The 25,099-nt window shown below is 44.4% G+C and overlaps 1 protein-coding gene across 8 annotated transcripts in view; it reads left to right on the top strand.

Annotated features, from left to right (window-relative positions):
• Positions 1–7,607: 7,607 nt before the first annotated feature.
• Positions 7,608–25,099, top strand: part of mast1a (microtubule associated serine/threonine kinase 1a) — a 61,456-nt gene continuing 43,964 nt past the window's right edge. For 3 of the 8 annotated variants that reach the window (XM_035405083.1, XM_035405080.1, XM_035405079.1), the window contains exons 1-2: positions 7,610–9,050; positions 19,425–19,456. In XM_035405083.1, coding sequence (XP_035260974.1) covers positions 9,012–9,050; positions 19,425–19,456 — 71 coding nt within the window. In that variant the 5' untranslated portion in view covers positions 7,610–9,011. Of the gene's footprint in view, positions 9,051–19,424; positions 19,457–22,782; positions 23,064–25,099 lie in introns of those variants that run through there. The other 5 variants (XM_035405084.1, XM_035405086.1, XM_035405082.1 and 2 more) reach the window with 4 other exon arrangements.

Here is a 25,099-nt window from a genome sequence, read left to right as displayed (position 1 = left end):
AATAAATCTGATTTTAATAAATCGGTGAGCTCTGATTCAATAAAATCATAAATTGATTGTCAAAAAGATTCAGGTCTGATAAAGTTTGTCTTCATCTGTATTACTTTGGTCTCAATTAAAATAATATTCGAAGGAAATATAAAGTTCTGCAGGAAACTCTGGTTCAATGAAACCTTTGGCTCGAATAATCATTAGCCTTTTTTTTTTTTTTTACAAAACACTGCCTAACAAACAGTCTTGAACAATGTAAGGTTAGATAGTCTTACAGCAATGCCAGTACAAATTCTGCTGTTAGCCATGACCAGATAGGTCAGAGTGTTAAATGTTGTTTAGATCATACCAGCAAAGAATTAAATCCTGGCAGAGACAATCACACTTCAGCTTTTAAGCTGAGAGAATATTTGAGTATAATAAATCCATGATGGCTGATTCACTTGGTAGCTGCTTATTTTGTATATGACGAACAACACTTCACAATACACTATTGTTTAAAATATTTATCTTTGGAGACCAACCCATGAGTAGAATAATGTTGTTACTGGCACACGCCATTTCAGTTTTTTTATAAACACATGGGGTGTCATTGAAAACAGTACTAATTACAGACTTGTTTCTAATTCAATTCTATCCTAAACAAGGTGTTTTAGTTGTGAAGATGAGAACTTTGGCAGCACTGTGTCCAAATAGTGAAATAATTTTTAAAGCTGCTGCTACAAACTGCACGCAATTGTATTTGATGAACATTAGAATCATTTCCATAACATCTGAAAGCTTTAAAATGTGCTTTTCTGGAGTAGTTTGGGAGAAGAACATTTTCTGATTTCCTTACATGAGCACATATGCAACAAGGAATACTTCCAAATCATTTGTGTGGCTGGAGAGCATTGTAATTGATGTAAATAAAATGTCACCTCGTTCTCATTCTCACCTGTACTTCCAACCAACAGATTCATATTCTGACCTTCCTAAAATGGTTGCAAACTATGCACAAAACATCAGCACATCAGAGGCACTCAAGAGATTGACCTGTGTAATGCGTTTGTCTTCTAAGGTCCTTAAAACCTTGCACCTCTGTCTGGTTGTCTGGTTTGGCTGGATGTACAGTCTCCTCCAAAGGTATTGGAACAGCAAGGCCAATTCCTTTGTTTTTGCAATACACTGAATACATTTAGGGTTGAGATAAAAATATGAACATGAGACAAGAGTTCAGAATTTCAGCTTTTATTTCCTGGTATTTACACCTAGATGTGTTAAACTACTTAGAACATAGCATCTTTGGTATCAGACCACCCAAATTTTAGGTGAACAAAAGTATTGGAACAGAGAGTATTTAAGTAAATGAAAGCAAATAACACTTAATATTTGGTAGCATATCTCTTGCTTGCAATAACTGCATCAACCCTGCGACTCATTGACATCACCAAACTGTTGCATTCTTCTTTTGTGATGCTTTTCCAGGCTTTTACTGCAGCCTCTTTCAGTTGTTGTTTGTTTTGTGGGGGGGGGGTTTCCCTTCAATCTCCCCTTCAGGAGGTGAAATGCATGCTCAATTGGGTTAAGGTCTGGTGATTGACTTGGCCAGTCTAAAACCTTCCACTTTTTCTCCCTAATGAAATCCTTTGTTGTGTTGGCAGTGTGTTTTGGGTCATTGTCTTGCTGCATGATGAAGTTTCTCCCAATTAGTTTGGACGCATTTCTCCGTAAGTTGGCAGACAGAATGTTTTTGTAGACTTCTGAATTCATCCTGCTGCTACCATCGTGAGTTACATCATCAATAAAGATTAGTGAGCCCACTCCAGAAGCAGCCATGCAACCCCAAGCCATGACACTTCCTCCACCGTGCTTCACAGATGAGCTTATATGTTTTGGATCATGAGCAGATCCCTTTTTTCTCCACACTTTGGCCTTTCCATCACTTTGGTAGAGGTTAATCTTGGTCTCATCAGTCCATAAAACTTTGTTCCAGAACTTTTGTGGCTCATCTCTGTACTTCTTTGCAAATTGTAATCTCGTCTTCCGATTTTTACTACTGATGAGTGGTTTGCATCTTGTGGTATAGCCTCTGTATTGCTGCTCTCTAAGTCTTCTTCGAACAGTTGATTGAGATACCTTCACCCCTGTCCTGTGGAGATTGTTTGTGATGTCACTGACTGATGTTTTGAGGTTTTTCTTCACAGCTTTCACAATGTTTCTGTCATCAACTGCTGTTGTTTTCCTTGGTCGACCTGTTCGATATCTGTTGCTCAGTACGCCAGCAGTTTCTTTCTTTTTCAGGACATTCCAAGTTGTCATACAAGCTATCCCCAATGCTTGTGCAATGGCTCTGATTGATTTCCCCTCTTTTCTAAGCTTGCTTTTCTCCCAAAGACAGCTCTCTGGTCTTCATGTTAGTTTATCTTTTATAACACAAATGCCGTTTTCACAGGCAAAACCCAAGGCTAAAACCAAGATTAGACATTCAGAACTATTTATTGTTTAACCAATCAATCTAACAGGACACATCTGGGCAACAAAAAACACCTGTCAGTCACATGTTCCAATACTTTTGCTCACCTAAAAATTGGGTTGTCTGATACAAAAGGTGATATGTTCTAAGTTGTTTAACAAATCTAGGTAAAAATACCAGGAAATAAAAGCTGAAATTCGGATCTGTCATCTCATGTACATCTTTTGACCTCAAACTCAGTCTTCAGTGTATAGCAAAAACAAAGGAATTGACCTTGCTGTTCCAATACTTATGGAGGGGACTGCATTTCAGTTCTTGTCCATGTTCTGTTCATCACTGAGCATTGTGAGCAAATAAAAAATGGAATAACAGATTGTATAGTGTTTCGGTGGCTTGACTGACCACGGCAGAATTTGCATCAGACCTGGTGTTACACGCCAGCATTCTTCATCCAGCCCAGATGGTGTTCTGCTGACCAGGTGCAAATTATGTGATGTTGCTGTTCTCTGCACCCAATGGTCTCTGGCCTCTGGTTTTGGCAGCCCCTGTTTCTGTGACTGCAGACACTGTGATCAGAGATTTAACTGCAGCCAACGGTGACTGTCTGACGGGAACAGCACTGATGTCACCTGGGGGGAAAACAGAAACAGCTTGACCTAGAGACATCGATTCATAAAGTCAGACAGCACCCCCTAGTGCTGCAAATGACCAGTTCTGACTGCAAATTGGTATATTAAAAACTGACTGTGCTGTAGTTCTATAGTAGTACAAACATGAAGTTTCAGATGGTGTTTTCATGCTGGAAATGATCATAATATACAGTATACTACTATTACTACAAGCAATAGTAAGTGGATTATTACATTTATGAGACAATTTCTATGTGATTATTATTTTATCTATTGTTATGTTTTATAAAATAATGAATCTGCTCAACCCTTAAAGACTCATGACATCATGTCTTTTTCTTTTTAAAGATATTTTTTGAATCACAAATCACAATATTGATTAAGTCTTCATTCAGAATGCTATTGTGAATATCACATGTGTATTTACAGTTACCACACACTAAAAGTTGTGACCAAGGTGAACATTAGTAAAAGCAAAACATATTTCATTTTAAAGTATCTGTATGACCAATAAAATGCTAAACAAAAATTGGAAATACAAATCAAATTTCCATTCTCCTTTTTGTACCACATGTTACCACAAGGTGTCACAGGCTGCTGAAGCTCACCTTCAGGCAGCCACTGAGAGCAAGAAGGAAGGGAGCGAGAGGGAGAGATGGAGGAAGGGAGAGACGGCGGAAGGAGGGAGAGAAAGAGAGAGATATTGGCAATGTAGGAGAACATTTATTTTTATTTCTATGGTACCATGTTTAACATATACCGCAACTTTTCCTTCATTGTCAACCTTTTCCAGACTGACACCCCGCAGTTCAAGAAAGGAACAGACCCTCCTTTTCCCTCCCCCACAATGCCTCGTCTCTGTTCTGTTCCTCTAATGAAGGCACCCCTGGGACTTATCGGCTGCTGGTGTTTTATTTAGAGGCTGCTCTGCCAGGCTTTTAGCAGTGAAGCTCTGACCCACTTCTACACGAAGATGACAGAGGAGAGCATTTTGACACAACGCAAAAAAAACCTCCTAACTTCTAAGCTGCCCACGGCTTCAGTTCAAGCATTTTCAGGATTTTCAGACTGTTTTATTTATATCAGACATGGTGTGACATGGAGCCTCCACATTCACACTAAGCAAAGAGATAAAAATAAAAAAAACCTAATAATAACCTGTTCACAATGTTAATGTTCCTCTCTGTTTTGATTATTCAATTATTTGATTATTGGGCTTGTAATTTCATAAATGGAGTGTTCTGCCAGCTGGAGATTTTCCACTCAAGCAAGTTTGTACCCAGTCTGTTTTACAATAGTCTGATCAACTGATCAGTTTTAAACTAATTAAATATCACAACTAATAGCTCTCCGCCCAATATTCTTCTGTTCCTCAATCTAAACCCCTTTAAAGCTATCTGTGATCAGAGAGCTCACAGTCTGTCCTGTTATTGGCTGGCCAGGAGCATCCTCTCGGCATGAGCGCATGTGTCTATAACACTGTATTTCCTATGATTTATGACATCACAAATGAAAATCACAAAATTCCAATGATCTTCGCAAGGTGAACACAATTTTCCTGTCGGAAATCACACTATTTACTTATCTGTACCAATCCTGCCCAGAAAAAGCAGTTTGCTGGGGGATAATTGAGAAATACAAAGTGATTATGTTTTGTCCTTGCATGTATTACATTAAATTACAGGCATTTAGCAGATAGTCTTATCCAGAGCAACTTACACAACTTTACACAGCATCTATTTATACAGCCGGATATATACTGAAGCAATGCAGGTGAAGTACCTTGCTCAAGGGCAGTGTCCTCCCCAGGAATCAAACCTGTGACCTTTTTAGGTTTCAAGACCAGGTCCTCACCCATTATACTACTCTGCCGCATACTGTGGACTGCCGCATGCAACCTGACAACGTAATGGACATTGCAGAATTTCATTTGGGGGAGCAAAATTACTTTTAATATGCTATGAATATTTCAGAACCTTTCAGGCTAGTTCCCATTACTCACTCACCAGCACAAGGAAAAGAGGATGACATCAGTTTTTTTCCAAATATTTTCAAAAGCATAGACAGAGAACCGCACAGAAGGCATTATGTACCTTTTAGCTCTGATAGCATAGCAATGAGATAAATATACTACACACACACCTCCTTAACTTTGCTGGTCTTCCATTGAGAGATCCTGTAGTTTACTGTGGAATCCTGCTGCCCTCAAATCCCATAATGAAAATGTATTTTTCAAAATTCATGCTTCTATTTATTATTCAAGGAGAACAGTGTTAGCTACATGTGCAGGAGGATTTGAACAGTTAGAGAATATAAGTCTTTTTGTGTTTGCCTTCTTCACTAAATCTAGTTATTCATGCAGCACATTTTTGTCTGCGTATTCTGTTGACTAAGATTGATGAAAAAGAGATTAATAAAATGACATGACACATCTTTATTCTCATTTCCCAATTTTAATTGCCTTAAAGAGAGTACAAGAGATGAGACCAGACTACTTCCAAATGTCATCGGATTTATGCTAAACACACACACGCGAATCCATTTTACTCCAGTGACACATTTGCCATTTAAATTAGGTGCGGATTCATCGCAATTAGGCAGGGGGGTCTTGTCCAGACGCGTCGGCCGGATTAGTAATGAGGCAGTGCAGCTCTCGCGGCTCTGTTGCCTGCCATCGTTCCCTCCAGTTCGTCTTTGGCAGGACGTTACCCACGGAGACATCGTCCGGTGTCATGAGGAGCGGCTGACGGGTCCGAGTGGCGAAGAGGCGCCGGGACTTCCGGACGCGCACGTTGTGGCAACTCCGTGGCAATCTCGTGGGGGATATGTGATCAGGGGTGTAGCACAAAATTCTGGGCCCTATACGTAAGCAAGTCTCTGTGGGCCCCCTTCGTCTCTCGATCCATGTCTCTCACGCATCGTTCCAGACTTTTTTCGAGGGCCCTCCTCCCATTCGGTCCCTGGGTAGCCAGTCCCAATTTTTTCCCCCCACTACGACGCCCCCGGATGTGATTCACTCATCTCTGTCTTTCAGGATGGGGCCAGCGCGGCTGCTTCTCGCCTGATATTGGGAGGGACAACGGCAGCAAAGACAGGCAGTTGGTTCGTTCACCAGTGCAGCTCACTGTCAGCCAGAGATCGTTCATGCAGTGCAGTTGAAGGCGATGTCTAGCTCCTTCACGTGTGGGCTTCTACGCCAGACCAGAACACAGTACTCAGTAGCGAGCACTAGGGCTTGGGTTGAGGCACACGTCGGCTTTGCATACACCACACAGGATGTGCTTCTTGGCGGTGGCCAGCAGTATCTTGTAATGTACATTGTACATGTTCAGGTTGTTTTGTGCATTGTAGCAGGAGATAAACAACTTCATTGTTCACATCTTGCTTGAAACCTACCCAGCTGGCTTTTTCTGGAAGTTCTATCTCTACCAGTTTCCCTCCGACAGGCTGGACCAGTGATGGAACACTGATCCGCAATGGGTGGTGGTGCGAGCAAGGAAATCTGTCCAGGATATGTCTTACCAACAGCAGCATTTCACAAATGTCAGGTCTGTGATTGTTTAGGAAGCTGACAGAACATGTGCTGAAAACTGACACTTAACGGTAAGCGGTATTTTAGTTTATAGAAGTTTCTAAAAATGGAAAGAATAGTTGATTTCCCAACAGACAAGTGAGAATAATGGAACCATGGGGTTACTGCAGTAATTTGCCAGAAGCATACTGTGGCCTACATACTAAACCAAATGGCCATATCGGTTGGTTGCCCTGTAATTATTGTAACATACTGATGATCTCTCATGCAGATATTGATGAAATGAAGGCACAGTGGCATAGGGAACTAAAATAATTTTTCTTTAGATAGACATCTCACCTGGAGTTTGGCATGCTTTGTTGCAGGTAGACCATTTTCAGAAGGTAACCCATGAAATTCAATGTAGTTGTGAGCTTGTGCTGTAAAATATTGGTAGACCTATTTAAAAATCCAGTTACCACTATGCAACTTAAAGCTCCTCTTATGACTTGATTGATTCCAGGCCAACCAAGTTTTAGCTACGGTACATGCAGCCTGCTTAGTTACAGCCCAGTCCCAGTTTACAATGTTTCCATTGCTACCACGTTGCATCACAGTTTTCATGGTACTAGCAAACTAAAAATGTTATGCAAATGTTATGCGTTTGCTGTTATTATTTTACTCTGTTAATACGTACATCCTTCAGGCAATAAAATGGAAGTGGAGTAACCCGTTGCAAACAGAGCCAAAACGTTTATGTCATGGTTGATTCTGAGTAGTAGCCTACGTAGCAAGTAGTATTTTAATAACAGCGCTATTGAATTTTATCCAATTGGATACCGCGTATTGAATTGTTATGTTTCATCATTATTGCTGTTCTTTAATATACCCAACCAGGTAATATTACATATTTCTACAAGCTATAAAGTTGATATGTCTGTTATAGGTCCCGTGCACCGCTGGAAGTTGCCGATTAGAGATTGTGACTGGTGAAAATAGAGTGGGTATCTCGGAGGAGAGAAAGAGACGCAGTGATTCCAGTCGCTGAAGGGTTAAACGTGTTATCGCTTTCGTCCTGTTCAGTAGGAAGTGGGAGGTAGGGAATGGAAACGATTGAAATACGATCTCGAGGGATAGAAACACATTTTCCCGAATTAGGCTAAACAGGCGAACACACCAGGTAGCTTTTTGCAGATTCAAATCTAGGAACTGGTCAGCTCTCAAACGACTTCAACGGAATTCAGACGTGCCAACATTCTGTGGGATTATAATCGAACATGCTACTCCACAACCATTGGAAATGAATATGCATGCCTAGAACGGATAGGCTATATAGGCGTCATCAGGCATGACATATATATGGTTTCGTTTTTATCAAAAGGGAGCTTTACAGACCAGTCGTGCTCAATTAATTGGCTTTCCCCGAAAGGCGCTGAAATGCATGCACGTGTATCTTTTGCTTTTAGACGTGATAGGCTACGGTGTGATGCAGTCACACACACCCATGGCTTAATGCCTTAATACCACATCTTACCTTCTGAAAGGATGTAAAACATAAATAAATAAATACGCGACGGCAGCAAGGGGAGCTACTTGGTTCACCGTCTTTGAGAGATCAATGGAGCATTATCAATTCACAATCCTGAAGACACAAATGATTCGAAATGTTAGATGCACAGAAACAGCAGTGAACAATAGCGGGTAGCACTCGTAGTTCTAATATATATATATATATGTGTATTTATGTATGATTACTGCGCGTGTTTCTTATTAACCCATATTACTGTCGGAGCTTGGACTCGCACAATCGCAGCCGAGGCATTACGAAATGGATGGAACGACCGAACAGGAAAGTACACGGGCGAAAGGAGAATAATGCTAAGCTATCAACAGAAACAGAAGAAGCGGAGATGGAGATGGTATTGTCAACAGAACCGTCTTTTTTTTCTTTCAGTCCTCGTGACATCGCAATCAAAAACAAATCGTAGCCTATTATGGCTGTATTATTGAATTAGTAAATGCATTGCAAGTCATTGGCATATAACAACAATTGAGGAAAATTCAACCGAAAAGAGGAAGGACTTGGGCTACCGGTACACATTTCCATTCATTGTTTCATCATCATTATTATTATTATTATTATTATTATTATTATTCGGGGATCGTCGTTTAGAAACCCTAAGTCATTCGGTTGCATTCGGGACACTCCCGCAGACTTGCTTTCTCAGCAGTTCACAGTATGCCAGTGTTTGTGCGGTGGGGTTCTTTTTTTGGCTTGAGTTGAGAATCGGGGCTGTGGCACTTGACTGAAGTCGGGCGGCCGGCGCATGCCGCAGAGCGGCGCGTGGACGTCTTCAGAGCCTTTTTGGTGAAGAACGCGGGAGTCTCGTGAGGGGTGAGCCCCAATCGCGCTAGAGCTCGAGCAATGGATGACTCGGGAATTATTCGGCGCCGGAGGCTGCAGGTGAGATGTTTGAGCTGGTCACGTCAGCCTATAACTTAAAAAATTCAAAGTATTAATCAGTATATTTCTGTTATCACAGACGAGCGATTTTACACAATATAAAACATTACACAATGCAATATAGCATGTTTAACCTCGTGTATAGGCTACGTGCATAGTGCAGCCTATTTTATGAAAACTGGTCCGTTAAGAATTATGAAAATTGATCGAAACTAAAGCAATAGGATGAACGTTAAAGCACTGACCATTTTTCACTGTTGACATTTGGGTGGCAATGGTAAGGGTTTAACAAATGACAATTGCTGTGACTAAGTGAACGGGGGTAAAGGACAGGGGGAACGGCTGAGGGCCAAACGTATTAAATGTGAAGCTGCTTAAATAATAACTCATAGATGGGCCAAAGGGCTGTGGATAATTGATATCAGCGAGCCTTTACTGTAAGTTACCATGTGGCTGCCTTGCGACCGCCCCTGAATATCGCATCCAGGGCGGCCCAAACTGGAATCCAGTTCCTCGGTAGGGAGCAGTAGGGGCTGGGGAAGCAGCTGGGCGGTAGGCCGAACTGTGGAGAGAAACACTTTCATCTCAGGTTGCTTGATCGGTGCACAAAGCCAAATTATGCGCACTCAGATAAATACAGCTGTGCGTGGTCCGATTCGGTGCCTTTCCCCCCCACCCCTGCACGTCTTCAAAGCCAGGCAAAACATCTGAACATCTTTCACTCCTTATTAATGCACGGGCGTGTACCCATGCCGAAACTAAGGACAGATTCTCTCTGCTGCACCCCACACGGAACGTGGCAGCAGCGAAAAAATAGGCATCGATGTTTGAGTCCCACCCACAGTGATCTCAGGAATCATGAGCTTGTTGTTACCTTGTTCTCTAATGGAGGCGTGACTTTTTTTTCCCCACTGGGAAGTTATCAGCACATGTCTGTAAAATATTTGTTTTTAATGCAGGAGGACATGGAGGGGTGGTATGGTCCATATTTTATCTGGTTGAAAGGGTTAATGGCGGCCACACAGCTTTATGTTGCTGGTAGTGGCTAAACCCTCAGGGGCTGGTCTTCTGGGAGCCCAGCCTGGCCCCCCGTGAGGTACCCGATCATGCAATGCCCAATGCTGGGGCAGCAGAGGCAGTAGGTGTAACGCCGTTGGATGCCGCCTCCTGACTGAACGTGACGCTGGAGGAGTGTGATGCGCATGTGGCCAGCCGGTCCATCTCGGTTCTGGCTCGCAGTCTACCCCCCACCGTCCTGATTGTTTACGGTCAGAACCATTTTAACTTGCACGAGGAATATGAAATGGACTTCAGTACACAGCGACACGCAAACATCAAAAACAGATAAGACCGTTTCAATCAAACACTCTCCTATCCGTGCACTTGCCAACAAGCAGTTTTGCAGTATACATGTTGGTGCAGTTCAGTGCTATTGAAAGTAAAACCGATTATTAGTGAGACAGTATTTCCCCAGAAGTAACCAATATGGCCACTCATACAGATATTTCCATTTATTACAGTGTGGCAAACACGCCTGCCACAGGCCACCGAAGTGGCTTTCCTTGGGGCCCTCCAGCACAGAGACACAGGGAGATGATGTTAAAACAGTCCACATTTATTCCACGAGGGTTTGGCAAGATGGTATAGCCAAATGAGCAGATGTTAACCCTGTCATGACAGAAGCTCCTGGTGTGGGTGGGGATGGCAGATTTAACCTGTGCGCAGTGATTACCTCACTACGCACAGGTGCAGCCACTCCTGTTCCTGGGTCCAATTAGCCTGGCCACTTATCTAATTCTTCACCAATTATCCAATTGGCCAGGTCTAATTAGCTTGACCCAGGACAGGTGTGGCTGCTTAAACCAGCCATCCCCACACCACATACAGTTCTTTAAAATATCAAATATAACCAATCCTGCAAAAGATCTCGGCCGCTTGCGCAAGTTTGAGACCATGTATGGCAGCAGAACATTATGCAGGCAGGTTATCATGGATTGCATGATAACTAATCATGACTAAAAGTGCCTCAGGTGTCACATGGTACAAGGGAAAAGGGCACTGCAATGCTATGGAAAGGAAGGTCTGGAGCTGTTAGACATTTTGGCTTCCAGTGAGAAAACAAACGCAGTACGCAGGTAAAATACATTCAGACCGTTTCAACTCATAACTGAAATTGTCCAGGGCAGGTGTTTAAAGACGTATCTCCCTGGTATTACACTTCCCTTGATTTAATAATAGGTTTGATTGTAGGTCAGAAGAACTCCAGTGGTATATACTGTATGTAGAATCAATATTTGTGCCCGAGGAATAAACACCTCTGTCTTTTATTTTGTTTGTGTAAAAATGTACCACCGTCTATAGTGCCTGTTTGAGTAGATATAATCTCAAATTGCATGTCTGGATTTAGTGAGCTTGCTGCTCTTGACAGAGACTGTGTACAGTACTGTGAACAGAATGCTTACTGGAGTGTGTGTCTACGGGCCACCTTTCAAAATGAGACTGCGCAGGACAGGAACTGTTTCTGGGAAGCTACATGGCTTCTTTCAGATTTAAAAAAAAAAAAAAAAAACAGTCACAAAGCTGACTGTTTTTTTACTCTTGCTTGCCATGTGCATTGCCATGAGTGGTTTTACAGTAAAGTGCACACGGTTCTAGCTGTCAATATGGATAACTCAACAAAACCTTGGGTGCAGTTGTGTTGACTGTTTGGCACTTCGGCGTGCATAGGTACACTGAGTAAGGCTACCGTCGGACTGCTAGCCGGTTACTCCATCCCAGGTCCCCTCAGCGCACTGTAAGCTTGACGAGCGACTGCTTATTTTGGCAGCGTGGCATTTAGGTTATTGACCGTGTGCGGTCTGTGCAACGTTTCCCAATCGTTTCGATACGTTCTCAGGCAAAATTATGGGCCCTGTGTTCTACTCGGGGCAAACGACGGCCCCACCCGATTCGATTAGCTGCAGAGTGGGTGTTTTTTCCCTGGGTCCCGAGTGTGTGAAGTCATGCGCCCGGTAATAGCTGTGTCATGTCCCGTTGCTGGAGATGTTTTGAGCGTGTGCTGTCAGCATTCGCCCTCCGACCGCCTTTTAAAAAAAAAAAAAAAATGCTTTCCGGTCCTAATCGGAGGCTCTCAAAAGATTACTGCCAGGAAGTGGTGGGGGTAATAAAAGATTGGGATGGCTTCCTCTGGATCCAGTCACCCGGTCTGCCGTGGCTGGCATGCCTGTACCACTCACCTCCTCTCTCGCGAGCGGCTTTGAGAGACGGTTACAGGAGACGCTGAATCTATATAACCCATTTATTGATCTGGAAAATAAGTCCAACAACAACAACAACAACATGAGCAGGCGGAGAGCATCCGCACATTAAAGGATTTGCATATAACAGCAGACAATCGCAGAGGAGCTCTTCACAACAAGATGAAAAGCTACGTATGGAAACTGTTCAGCTGTCTGTTGAGGCTGTGCAGCACTCTGTCTTTAAATATCTTTGGCGGAGAGGTGGGTGGGGGGGTTTGTGTAGGTGGTGAACAAAGAGTGTTAGTAGCTCAGAAAGCGAGAACTGTGGCAAATGTGTGCTTTCTCTCTCTCTCTGTCTCTCTCTCTCTCTCTCTCTATCTCTCTCTCTCTTTCAATGTGTTTCAGTGTGTGTTGAATGCATGTTTTGAATGCGCGCTGAATTGTGAATTGTGAATATTTGTTTGATGCTCCCTCTTTCATACAATGCCCGTACGCTCCTTTGTAAAAATTCTCAATGGATTTCCAAATTCCTGGAGTGCCTCTCCCCTGTGTTACCTGAGGACATGTCCCGGGCAGGCCGGTGGTAAATTGCTGGTTGGTTGCTTTGTGTCTCCATGCTTTGTGTTCGAGCTCAGCGCTCTCCTCCTCCAGCTGGGTGCTCATGGCACAGTCTCAGATCAGCACAGAACCAGCTGTGGATCTTATCAAACAGCAAACACAGATAGGCAAAGGCTTATCTCTGTTTGTGTGTGCGTGTGTATGTGCGTGTGTGTGTGTGCGTGTGTGTGTGTGTGTGTGTGTGGCTTTTCCCCCGGCTCTGTGTGTAAGCGTGTTATTACTGTGAAGCCATTCTCATTTGTCATTACCGAGGAAATGAAGGAGAAAGCCTGAATGGCGGTGGTGTGTGTGTGTGTGTGTGTGTGTGTGTGTGTGTATGTGTGTGTGTGTGGGCTCCCAGGCATGAAGGTGAAGCTGCTACACGTTCATCAACTTTCGGCGTTCCTCAGAAGAAAAAAAAAATACAGGTAGCCCCTCTGCTCCTGAAAGTGACAGGTCTCTGGTGCTGTAGGGGGAGAGGGTGTGTGTGTGGGGGGGGGGGGGGTGCTGGACTGGGCACAGTGTGCTGCTCTGTGATGTCACTAGGCCGAGGACTGGTCTGTCAGTGAACGCACTGAACTGGAAGGGAAGCAATCAGGCCGGCCAAACTGAATCTTCTCTCCTATCTCTCCAAATACCAGCAGAAAAATTCTCAAGTCTGGCACTCTCAGAATTTTTCTGTGTGCCGGAGAGCATATTTAGACTGCTCCAGCATGGATCTGCCTCCAGTGTCAGGCTGCAATGTGTGAATAAGAAGTTGATCACAGTTTGTCATCCAGTGCAGTCAGAAGTTCCCAATCTGAGCCGTGCGTGAAGTCACTGTCAGCACCCTCCTCTGCCTGCCTGCCAGGTACCTCGTGCATATTTCTCTGCTTAAATTTAAATTCTGCGGACGTTGTCTCACCGTGAGTAACGTTTAAAATATCATTCTCATCATCTTCCTGAGTAAGAACGAGTTTGTTTCGTTGTGCCGCACGTCACGGTGAAGAGGACTGCGTGGAGACATCGCTTTGGTTTGTCATAGGCGTTGACTCACACAAGATGTTCTTGCGCTGAGTGCAAAAGCAGCTGTCGTAAGCACGCATTGGTATACTGGATTGGCATAGTGAGTGTGCAGCCGTGCGTGCTCATTCCTGTGTGTGGAGCCCAGGGTGGGTGGAATGGGGGCGGGGTCAGGCATATGGAGATGCGTGGGGACACAAACGTGGGGCTTAGGGTTGTTTTGACAGATTTGAGAGAAACGAGAGGACTTGATTGGGTCTATTAAGAGAAAAATAAAGATTTATGAAATAAATGGAATTTCGTAGAGGCATGCACACTTGAATACTGCTATAGTGGCAGTATCTTATTTTAATAGCAAAAACAAATCATCTCAATGGTCCCACAACTGTAAAATTTGCACCTGCAAAATGCTTGAAATTTCAGAGCGCACCAGCAACATGGAATGATTAATTATCAGTTAAAAAGGTCATTCTGCGAAGGTCTCTAAATATGGTGACATGGCAGAAATCATTTGTATTATTTTTTTACATCCCCTTCCCTCTTGTAACAATTATATGGAAAACACAGGCCGTGCAGGAGAAGGTCACAGACGACGTCCGGGTGCGAGGGGTGCCGTATCTCAGCGTACCGCGCTAACGAGCCTCACTTCCCCGGACGAGCGCATTTATGTGAAAAACGCTTTGCATGGAGTCCGTCGCGTAGACAGGGCGAGGGAATTCGTTTTGCATAGGCGTCCGTTCTGCCGGAGTTCTGATTGGCTGCGGTGCCAGGTGCACGGTATCCAGGTGTTTTCATTTTCTCTTTCGTCTGAGCCAATTCTGAGCCTCGGCCTCTCGAACAGCCTTTCGCCGGCCATAACCACGAAAGGTCACGTTTGTTTGTAACCTTTTAAGGGCAGAATGTGCTTCACACACGCAGACGAAATTAGACACAAACTCAATCAGTGAATGCCGGGTGGCACACTGTGTATTCAAGTAAGCATTTGCAAATGCCTAATGTGCATTTTACAATGTTGTTATTATTACGGATTAACTGACATAATTCTGTAACATCATCAGAGTAGTTCAGCACAAATGACCTGCTGATATCTGCAAATTCCAATGTAATAATTGAAACACTTTAAACATAATTTAATACAGTACATGAGTGCATGACAGACAGACAGCCATGTGTTAGAGCAGAGAGTGAGAGAGTAGCATGAATGCAAAATAAACAAAACCATAAAAACATGGATGAGTGACACAAGCTAATTTTTCGGGATTTTGGAAAGTGTTCTGTTTGGCCAGTGCTCAGTCACTACTTCACAGTGCATTCAACTCAATACGCACTGAAAGCCAAAATGGATTCAGACAAGACGCAGTCCTAGTGCCTGACTCCATTTCTGTCTATATATGTCTATTATATATACACACATGCTGTATATATATTTCTATATGTGTGTGTATGTGTGTATATATGAAACTGTGTATTACTGATCATTTGATCCTTACCATTAACTTTGATCCAGCCCCACCCACCCCAACTACCAGTGTGTTGCTTGCCATTGTTGTGTACTGTAAAGTGTACACCATATATAAATAAATAATTTTGCAACATGCTGCTCGGTGCGTTTGGCCTGCTGAGTTGTACAGTGAGACATGGAATAACGATGCGTGGTTACATAACCGAGAGGTCTCCTCTCCACATGCAGTGCGACTGTACTTCACTCAAGCAGCTCTTTCCTGAACCGCGAGGGCTGAAGGTTAGCCTGTATGGCCATTTCCCCTCTCACGCGGGGCTAACCGGCTACGGAAGCCACCGCGCTCGAAGTCCCAGGCCGTTTCGACGTGATGGGGGAAGCAGTAAGGAGAGGGAGCAGGAAGTTGAGTGTGGTGATGACGAGTTTTTGAGCCCCCATTGGCCAAATCCCTGGTGGCAGTGTCACACGTTATGACATCACAGTGAGTCAAAGGCGCATGAGGTCACTGTCTGATTGTCGTTGGCTGTTTTAATAAAAAAAAAAAAGGGGGAGGAGCGTGCATTGAATGAATCAGTGTCCTTGACATCTTTGTGTGCACTGTATCCGTCAGTTACAATTTACCACTTAAGCACTGGAGGACATTCCGCCTTTTAGAATGAGAAGCCCTGGGATTGTGGGAGAGGTCTGATCGTGCGCCTGTTGGCTGTGCTTGTAAAGATGGCATTAGGGTGAGGGAAAGGGTTACATGTTAGGACAGAGGATCAACATCAGAACATGGAGGGTATGGAAAGATGGGGTAATATCCCTGTGCTACTCAAACCAACACCTGAGTCATATCTGAGTCTCTCTCTCTCTCTCTCTCTGTCTCTCTCTCTCTCTCTCTCTCTCTCTCTGCCTTTCTGTATCTCTCTCCTTCTCTCTCAGACTTTCTCTCTTTCCCTCTTTCTCTGCCTCTCTCTCTCACTCTCTCACTCTCTCTCTCTCTCTCTCTCTCTCTCTCACACACACAGCACCTCCTCTCCTCATTGTTAAACTCCGCTCAGCTGTGCGCTCTGTTATTTGTGGCCTCGCACGTTTCTCCCCAGCGCGGCGGCGTGAAAGACTCGCTCCCGCAGCACACAGAGCAGGGGAGAGTGAAGGGGAGTCTTAGCCTGAGGGGATCGCAGGCCCAGGGTTAACCCTTTCGCCACGCCCGGCTCGCTCGTGCAACCTGCTGGAAGATCAGGACTGGATCTGCGGCTAACGCTGACTCGCTGACTGACCGCAAGGGGAGCACTGGGAGATCAGACTCAGTGGGCTGCAGTGTAATTAATTCACACTTTCCCCCGCTTTCACATGGGAGGCCAGGAACGCGGACACTGCTCTCTGAAACACGCTTAGCCGGGGGAGAGCGGCTCAAACGATGGTCGTGGAAAAGCTGCTCTCTTTGCATGTAGTAATGGCACAGGAAGGAGGATGTCTGGGTTAATCTCGCTATTAAAGGGGAGTTTGACTGAGAAGGGGGTGGAGGGGGGATTCTCTGCATCCTGAAGGACAGGCCTGGAGACAGGCTGTCTGTCGGTGCGGAGGGAGGGAGGGAGGGAGGTGGGGGGGGGGGGCAGAGTGGACGCCAGCTGATGGGGCGGAGACCTGCTCCAGTAAAGCAGATTTGAATGTTATTCGACATTCAACGTTCCACAACAGACCATTAGTATGATCGATTGACCTAGTTTTACCCTGCTCCGTTTTGGAGGCGCTCCTGGAGATCTGTCTGTCCGTAGCGTGGGGTGGGGATGGGAAAGGGGGGCCGCAGGCATTGGTGCTGTCCATTGAGCCCCCCCCCCCCCCCACCCCCAGTGAAAACATCTGCTCCGAGCCGGAGGTTACCATCAGAGGGCAGCGCGCGGAGTGTTTACATACGCAGAAGTGCCTCTGGTGGCATTTATGAGAAATTGCCGTTTCTTCGTCCTGCTATTTGTAAGCCCCCCCCCCCCCCCCCCGTGCGGAAACACACAAACGTTCTCCCTCTCGTGTTGTGGACCGTGCTACAAGGCAGCGGAGATCTTTCCTCCGGAATATTGGATTTGGCGATGACAAATAGAGGCTGAGCACCCTGGATAAAGAACGGCCTCTCCTGAGAAAGATCCGGAAATAAAAAAAAGGCTTTAAGAGAGACGGCAGAGGCGAGGCCTCGCTTGCCTAGCTGAGCGTTCTCAGCTCTGAAAGAGCCCGCTTGTCGGGTCGGGGGGTGCGGGAAAAACGTGCACATTTTTTGAAGAGATAAAGCCGTATGCAGAGATCACAGTTTACACGAATCCCCCATTTACCATTTACCATTTACATGGGCGAATCTGTAAGTAGAGGTATACAGTCCAGGGGGTCAGAAAAGTAGAAGTCATACCATGTGGTTCTTCCACCCATGAACTCAGCCTGCTGATTGGTTCTTTCTCTGATTAGTTATATCTCCTGGCTGAGGAATTGTGCTCGTAAGCAAATATCATTGTTTGGAATAAAATACTTTGGGTGGACTTTTGCTTTCTGAAAACTGGATATTACACCTCTGTCTTTCTGTCTACCTGGGGATTATGTTATTAGCTATTATGATGCACGTATGAAGACCTAGTGCTGGGCTGAAAAACACCTTGTATGCAGTTTTTTGTTGTTGTTGTTAACCTGGCTCAGTTATATAATTAGCTGGTTCTCCATGTTAGAACATGAAAGGATGCAGTAATAGTCCTCTGCTTTCATTTATGCAGAAATGTAGCTAAAGAAATGCGGTTGTCAAGACATGTATCTGAATAAGAATGAATAATAGTGGAGCTAATTAAAATAATTAAGAACACAAGCTGCCATGACATGCAGAAACAGTACAGTCCTCTTTGCCTGCCCCCGACCAAGTAGCAAGGTTAGGTGTATAGTAACCCTCAATGCCTTGCCGATTCTGCATGCATACAGTAAGAACGGTCTGCTAGTGAATAATTATATTAAAATGATTTGGCTAAAACATTGAGGCATACAGTTTGAATTCACGGGATTGTGATACTCATTGGCCAATTGAACACATTGCTGCCTCCTGCTAGCAGGAGGGCAGAATGAACCTCGGTGCTTTGGTCACCATTGGTTATGTTCCTGACTGTTCTCAGTGTGATTGCAACGGACACAAACCTTAAAAAACTGAAACTCTCCTGTGTTTGAACTCATCAGGTAAGTCGCGGTCTTGTACTGTTTCGTTGAGCGGCTTTCACATTTCCTTCAAACGACTGGTCTTTGATAAATTTAATTTGGATTCGTATCAAACTCGTATCAAAAAAATCCCTTTCATGTTTTTCTAGAATCGAAGAAGTAATGGGTTACGGTTCTATCGAGAGCGTTAAAAATGATTTCATGTTGTTCTGAACATTCCTGACTGCTTGAGCAGTAGGAGTCATTAGGAACCATTTTCTTTTCAGCTTCATGATTACTCAGCCCACACTAAAGAGCTCGTTTTAGCACTGAGAGTGATTCCTGATCAGAGCACAAAGACAGACCTCAATATCAGGTCTGAGTGGGTCTGTTCACTTAGCAAACAATTGCTTCCTGCCCATAGAACACCAGGGACTCTGTGCTCTCTGTAGAATTGCTTTGGACAGTGTGTTTGGTGGGAATGTCTGAAAAAACTAAACTTAAAATGTGTTAAAAATAATTCTGTACAAAAAATAAAATATAATTTTAACTACTCAAATGTCATGTAAAAGCATGCCATGGTGCTCAATTCACACAACATTTGAGTGGTTAGAAATGCTGATCTTCAAAAGTGGTATAATGTGTTTGTTAGTAAAAAGTGAATATAATCTGTTGGAATTTACAGAGCTCATAATGGACTGTGAATTTCTTCCAGATGATCAGTGAAGCTCATTTAGCACGGAACACTCGCTCTGTGTGTGTCCTCCCCCTCCCGATCGGTTCACTGGGTTGCGGTTCTGGTTATACCGTAGTTCTGTTCAGAAGCAGTGCTTGTAATTTGTATCTTTGCAGGAGTTTTAGTGTTGGGCGTTGTCCATCACCTGAGACCCGACCTGATCTTTGCTGTTCTTTTCTCCTCTCTCCCTCTGTTTCCAGAAGGATCTTCCACTACCCCGGAAAAGCAGCAGGTTGGTTTCACATTTCTTTCACTTTCGGTCTAAACTCATGGACCACTGGGCTGGAGTCTGTTTCATGTCTCATAAAGTGTGTGTGGGCTGTTCTGTTAGAGAGTATCCATGTATTTGTCTTGATCCACATGGCAAACTGGGACAAAATTTGGAGAACGCTCTGCTTAACCCAGCACAGCCAAGATTGTGTTATTCTGACATTAATATGAACTGACAGCAGATAAGTCACTGAAATCCTCAAAAGAGCAGTACAAAGCAGACAAAAAGTGATGCAACCAGGCACTGGATTTATGAAATAGACTGATTGGAAATGACCTAAAATAATATGAGGGCTGTTTTCAAAAGTTAATTTTAGAAAAAACACCAAAATATGCCAGCTAGATATCTGTCTTTTTTATTAAAATTGTAGATTAATATTAAAATGCAAAAAATAAAAAATAAAAAGAAATTTATTTTGCATTCTGTTTAAAACACAAGTAAGCAAAACTGACCTCCCATTTTTCATCATTTGATTTAACATCGAACTGAATTTAGGATGTCAGTATGTTGTCTTCTATAGACATAAAATCCCATGATCACATTAGCTTGTTTTACGCAATACATTACATGATGACTTAGCAGTTTCCAGTTCATTAGTAGTGGTGTAGACAGAGCAGTGTAGCTACACCCTGGGGCCTACGAATGGTTATCAGCTCTGCGTGTGAATTGTTTTTGGAAAGACCTGAGTCATGCTCGCTCGGTCTGGGTCGCAGCAGTGACCGTCCGTGTCTGCGGTGAGGGACGGCACGCTGGTTGCTGGCCGTGGTGCTGAATCCTCTCCTTCCTGTACCACTTGTCCTTTCAGTCGTGTGGCTGTGATGGATGCAGAACATGGGAGCACTCGTTTGATTGGTTGCGGTAAATTTTGAGTGGCGGGACGGACGCTGTTGGCCCAAGATTTGTGCGTCTTGCACAGGGGGGAAGGGGGATTATGGCTACTTTCTGCCCGAGATTTGGATTTCCCCTTTGAGCCTGTCTCTGTTTGCTCGCTCATAAAAAATAAAAGAAATTGTCCTTGTTTAGCCCTGTTTTGGGACAAGGAAGCAGTGCATCAGATGTTGTCAAAATCCGTTCAGGGCCCAGTGATTTGAAATTGAGTTTGCTGCAGTGTGGGAATGGCATGACCGAGCAGAATCTGCCAGTACAGACAACTGTCATTAACAGTATTGCCTGACAATTTCAGCCTTAAACCATTTGTCGTCATTGATTTAACTGCTAACCAAATTAAAGATATCAATTCTTTGTTTTCTAAAATCACGTGATCATATTAGCTTGTTTTACACAATTAGCTATCCTAGTGCACTACTGAACATGGAAGGAGAGATATGTACTGTGACCTTCACAACTGAAAAGGTCATTCGCTAAAAGCTTCACTTCAGTAAAAGCGACACAGAGGGAACAGTTTGAAAAGCCTTTCTTTCTCTTGGATGCATTAGCAATGTCACGTTTTGAACTGGTTAAAATAAACAGCAAAACAAAAATCAGCTTGTTGTGTTGAGTATTATGACTTCTGCAAGCTTTGCACTGTACTCCTTTTGTCCTGAAAACACAACAAGATTGTTGGTCCTAGCCTGGCTGTTTCGCTTACCAGTTAGCAAGGATATTGTCTCCTTTTGGCTCTACATGCTGATTTACAATGGAGAAAACATCCACATCGAATTCGGAGAATTTCCTTGTGTGCATAATGCTTTCTAGTATAATGCGCTGAGTGTCTCAAGTGTTAGCAAAAGTGCAGTGAAGAAATGTGTGCGTTTCACTGCATGTTTGTGTGTTATTGACGATTTTTCAGTTATCTGGTTTATGTGATCTCTGCTTCTGTGGCAGTCAGTTATTACTGCAGCACAGTGATAACCTGCAGACATCCTCAGTCGGGGTGTTTGCCACCGATCTTTAATTGCAGTCTACGTGGTTACGTTGCAGTGCCTCTGTAGGAGGCCAGCAGCTCAGGCACAGACTGTCCCGCACGCGCCCCCCCCCCCCCCCCCCGCTCAATGCCCATCACAGCTTAGGGGTGGGGCGGGGGGCGGCATTTGAGCCACGAGTCCTGTTCTCTCACTCTGTCTGCTCATTTCCCGTTCCCCTGTCATGTTCGGGGGGGGGGGGGGGGACACGGGGCAGGGCCGGATGTCATCGGGGTGAAATAACGGCTGGGGAATGGGACCGCAGTTGGGAATGCAGGAGTCAGGCCTCTTCCCCCACCTGCGTCACCCGTTACGTGTGCCTTAGAATAATTCCTTAATTTCTGCAGATACTGAAACGGTGCACCTGAGCGTGCATCAGAATCCCCTGCTTGATGCTGTCTGTCTCTATTTATTTTTTTCTACCACTGCACACGCACAGTGTATTCTCTTAAGTAAATGTCATTTTAAATTAGATTTTAAATTGCCGCAGCAGTCAAAACCATATTACATACATCATTCATGAAACAGCATATTTTAAACTCTTTTTTTCTCTCTTCAGTCAACTCTTATTCATAGACCTGAATAATTAAACTTCAGCCAGCTTCAAAATCATCAGTTGTTATGTGTGGCAAAAACATCTGTGACAGCATATGGTACGATATAATTCTATTTTATTCAAGAATGGTTTTTCACCAGGACTGGTAGTGTTACAAAGAGCCTTTTTTAAAAATCAGATCCGGAAGGGCACGGTTAAACAGTCAGACAGTTTGTTTTATGGGCTTTTCTTTCTCACTTCCCCAAACGCCTTTGGCCTTTGTAGTGAGTTTTCTGAGATGTGGCTGTTTTACTAGGCTCTGCTCTGGGCACATCACGCTCCAGCGGCACCTGCAGCCAACCACCGCCATAATCCCCCCCTCCTTCCCTCCCTCGCTTCTCGCGGTTTCTCTCTCTGCTTCTCTCTCTCTCTCTCTCTCTCTCTCTCTCTCACATGCACACATACACCCACCCCCTGCTTCTCTCTGCTTCTCTCTCTCTCTCTCTCTCTCTCTCTCTCTCGCTCTCACACACACAAACACACACACACACACACACAGTCACTCTGGTTTCTGGCTCAGTGACTCCTTCCTTACCATTCAGACTTACGTTAGCCCGCAGCCCAGAGCCCAGCGCTCTGATTCAGCTTGGCTTTTAGCGGCTGTGGGCACGCACACACCACAGACACACAAACAGTGGGGCGCACGCACGTACGCACAGACAGCCTGTGATATCCCCCCCCCCCCCCCCCCCGCCCCCCTCTCCTTGTACTTCCTGCCTTGGCACATTACCCTTGAGAACAGACCCACAATTCCCCCTTCTTCTTCTTCCTCTTCTTCTCCTTTTTTTTTTTTTTTTGTGCGAGCGGAGAGCGAAGGCAGCCCCGTGTCTCGCTGCCTCTCCCTGCTGACATCCCTCTGCAGCTGTCTCGCAGACATGCACGCACAGACATCACGAGTGTGTATCTAGAGAGGGAGAGAGAGAGAGAGAGAGAGAGAGAGAGAGCGACAGAGACCTGCAATGTCATTTTTGAGAGACACTGCTGCTTCCTAGACTGTTCGGCTGCGCTCAGCTTGTCTCGACTCTGGGCTGCCCCGCATCTTCGACAGCAACATGTTCCGACGCACAAAAAGGTAAAAAAAAAAACAAAGGGAGAGAGAGAGAGAGAGAGAGAGAAAGGCAGATCAGAAAAGCCAGGACCAGACGGCTGAAAATGTTCCAGTAGACTCTGCTTTTCTCTCACCCCCCCTGTCCTGTCTCTTGTCCTTGTTTAACAGGTGTGCCTCTTGGTCTTGTCGCCGGTTGTGTCGGTGGCGATGTGGGTGCTTTTGTTGTATGTGCTGTGATGCGCGTCGTCATCACTGGCTCTCTGTCCTCCTCTGCTCCTCGCTTTCTCCCTCTCTTGCTCTGGCTCTCTGTCCTCCTGCACTCCTCTGCTCCCCGCCTTCTCGCTCTCTCGCTCGGGCTCCTCCGTCTCCTGATTCTCGCCGGAGTCAGCCTGTGTGCTCTGCCTCCTGTGCAAGCCGGAGTCTGTCGGGCAGTGTGGGGTTTATTAGTAACACTGTGAGGTAGTAAATGTGAATGGCAGCGTGTGTACGGTGCTTTGTTTAGGCTTGTTCTTCTTTGGATGTTTGTAACACACGTCATTCTGATTCATAAGTGTGTGTGGAGAGGAGGAGGGGAGTATAAATGTACTTATATCTAAATGTTGTTATATATAGTTATTTGGTAGACAGACAAACAGATAGCTAGATAGATAGCTAGATAGATAGATAGACAGATAGATAGATAGATAGATAGATAGATAGATAGATAGATAGATAGATAGATAGATAGATAGATAGAGCGATAGATAGATAGAAAGTAGTGTGTGCCTGTTTTGTCTCTTTCTGTGGGTAGAGTACATGTGGTTTTGGTGGCCGGAAGCTGGCCTGTCTATTTTTATGCTGCATTAGAGAGATAATCTTTGTGTGAAAAGGCTATAGTAGTGAGTTTGCTGAGAGTAACTGTGTGAAGTTTGTATTAGTGGGTCTGTTGAAAGTAACTCTGTGTGTAAAGGTTGTATTTGTGGTTCTGTTGAGAATAGCTCTGTGTGTAAAGGTTGTATTAGTGGGTCTGTTGAGAGTAACTCTGTGTGTAAAGGTTGTATTTGTGGGTCTGTTGAGAGTAACTCTGTGTGTAAAGGTTGTATTTGTGGGACTGTTGAGAGTGGCTGTGTGTGTAAAGGTTGTATTAGTGGGTCTGTTGAGTGTTAGTGTGTGTAAAGGCTGTATTAGTGGGTCTGTTGAGTGTTAGTGTGTGTAAAGGCTGTATTAGTGGGTCTGTTGAGTGTTAGTGTGTGTAAAGGCTGTATTAGTGGGTCTGTTGAGTGTTAGTGTGTGTAAAGGCTGTATTAGTGGATCTGTTGAGTGCTTCTGTGTGTAAAGGTTGTATTAGTGGGGTCTGTTGAGTGTTACTGTGTGTAAAGGCTGTATTAGTGGGTCTGTTGAGTGTTAGTGTGTGTAAAGGCTGTATTAGTGGGTCTGTTGAGAGTGGCTGTGTGTGTAAAGGCTGTATTAGTGGGTCTGTTGAGTGTTAGTGTGTGTAAAGGCTGTATTGGTGGGTCTGTTGAGTGTTAGTGTGTGTAAAGGCTGTATTAGTGGGTCTGTTGAGAGTGGCTGTGTGTGTAAAGGCTGTATTAGTGGGTCTGTTGAGTGTTACTGTGTGTAAAGGCTGTATTAGTGGATCTGTTGAGTGCTTCTGTGTGTAAAGGCTGTATTAGTGGGTCTGTTGAGTGTTAGTGTGTGTAAAGGCTGTATTGGTGGGTCTGTTGAGTGTTAGTGTGTGTAAAGGCTGTATTAGTGGGTCTGTTGAGTGTTAGTGTGTGTAAAGGCTGTATTAGTGGGTCTGTTGAGAGTGGCTGTGTGTGTAAAGGCTGTATTAGTGGGTCTGTTGAGTGTTAGTGTGTGTAAAGGCTGTATTAGTGGGTCTGTTGAGTGTTAGTGTGTGTAAAGGCTGTATTAGTGGGTCTGTTGAGTGTTAGTGTGTGTAAAGGCTGTATTAGTGGATCTGTTGAGTGCTTCTGTGTGTAAAGGCTGTATTAGTGGGTCTGTTGAGTGTTAGTGTGTGTAAAGGTTGTATTAGTGGGGTCTGTTGAGTGTTAGTGTGTGTAAAGGCTGTAGTAGTGGGT

The sequence above is a fragment of the Anguilla anguilla genome, chromosome 2, assembly GCF_013347855.1.
Source record: "Anguilla anguilla isolate fAngAng1 chromosome 2, fAngAng1.pri, whole genome shotgun sequence".
Lineage (NCBI taxonomy): Eukaryota > Metazoa > Chordata > Actinopteri > Anguilliformes > Anguillidae > Anguilla > Anguilla anguilla.
The sequence above is the reverse complement of the archived record's forward strand: the minus strand, read 5'-3'. Positions and strand labels throughout refer to the sequence as shown.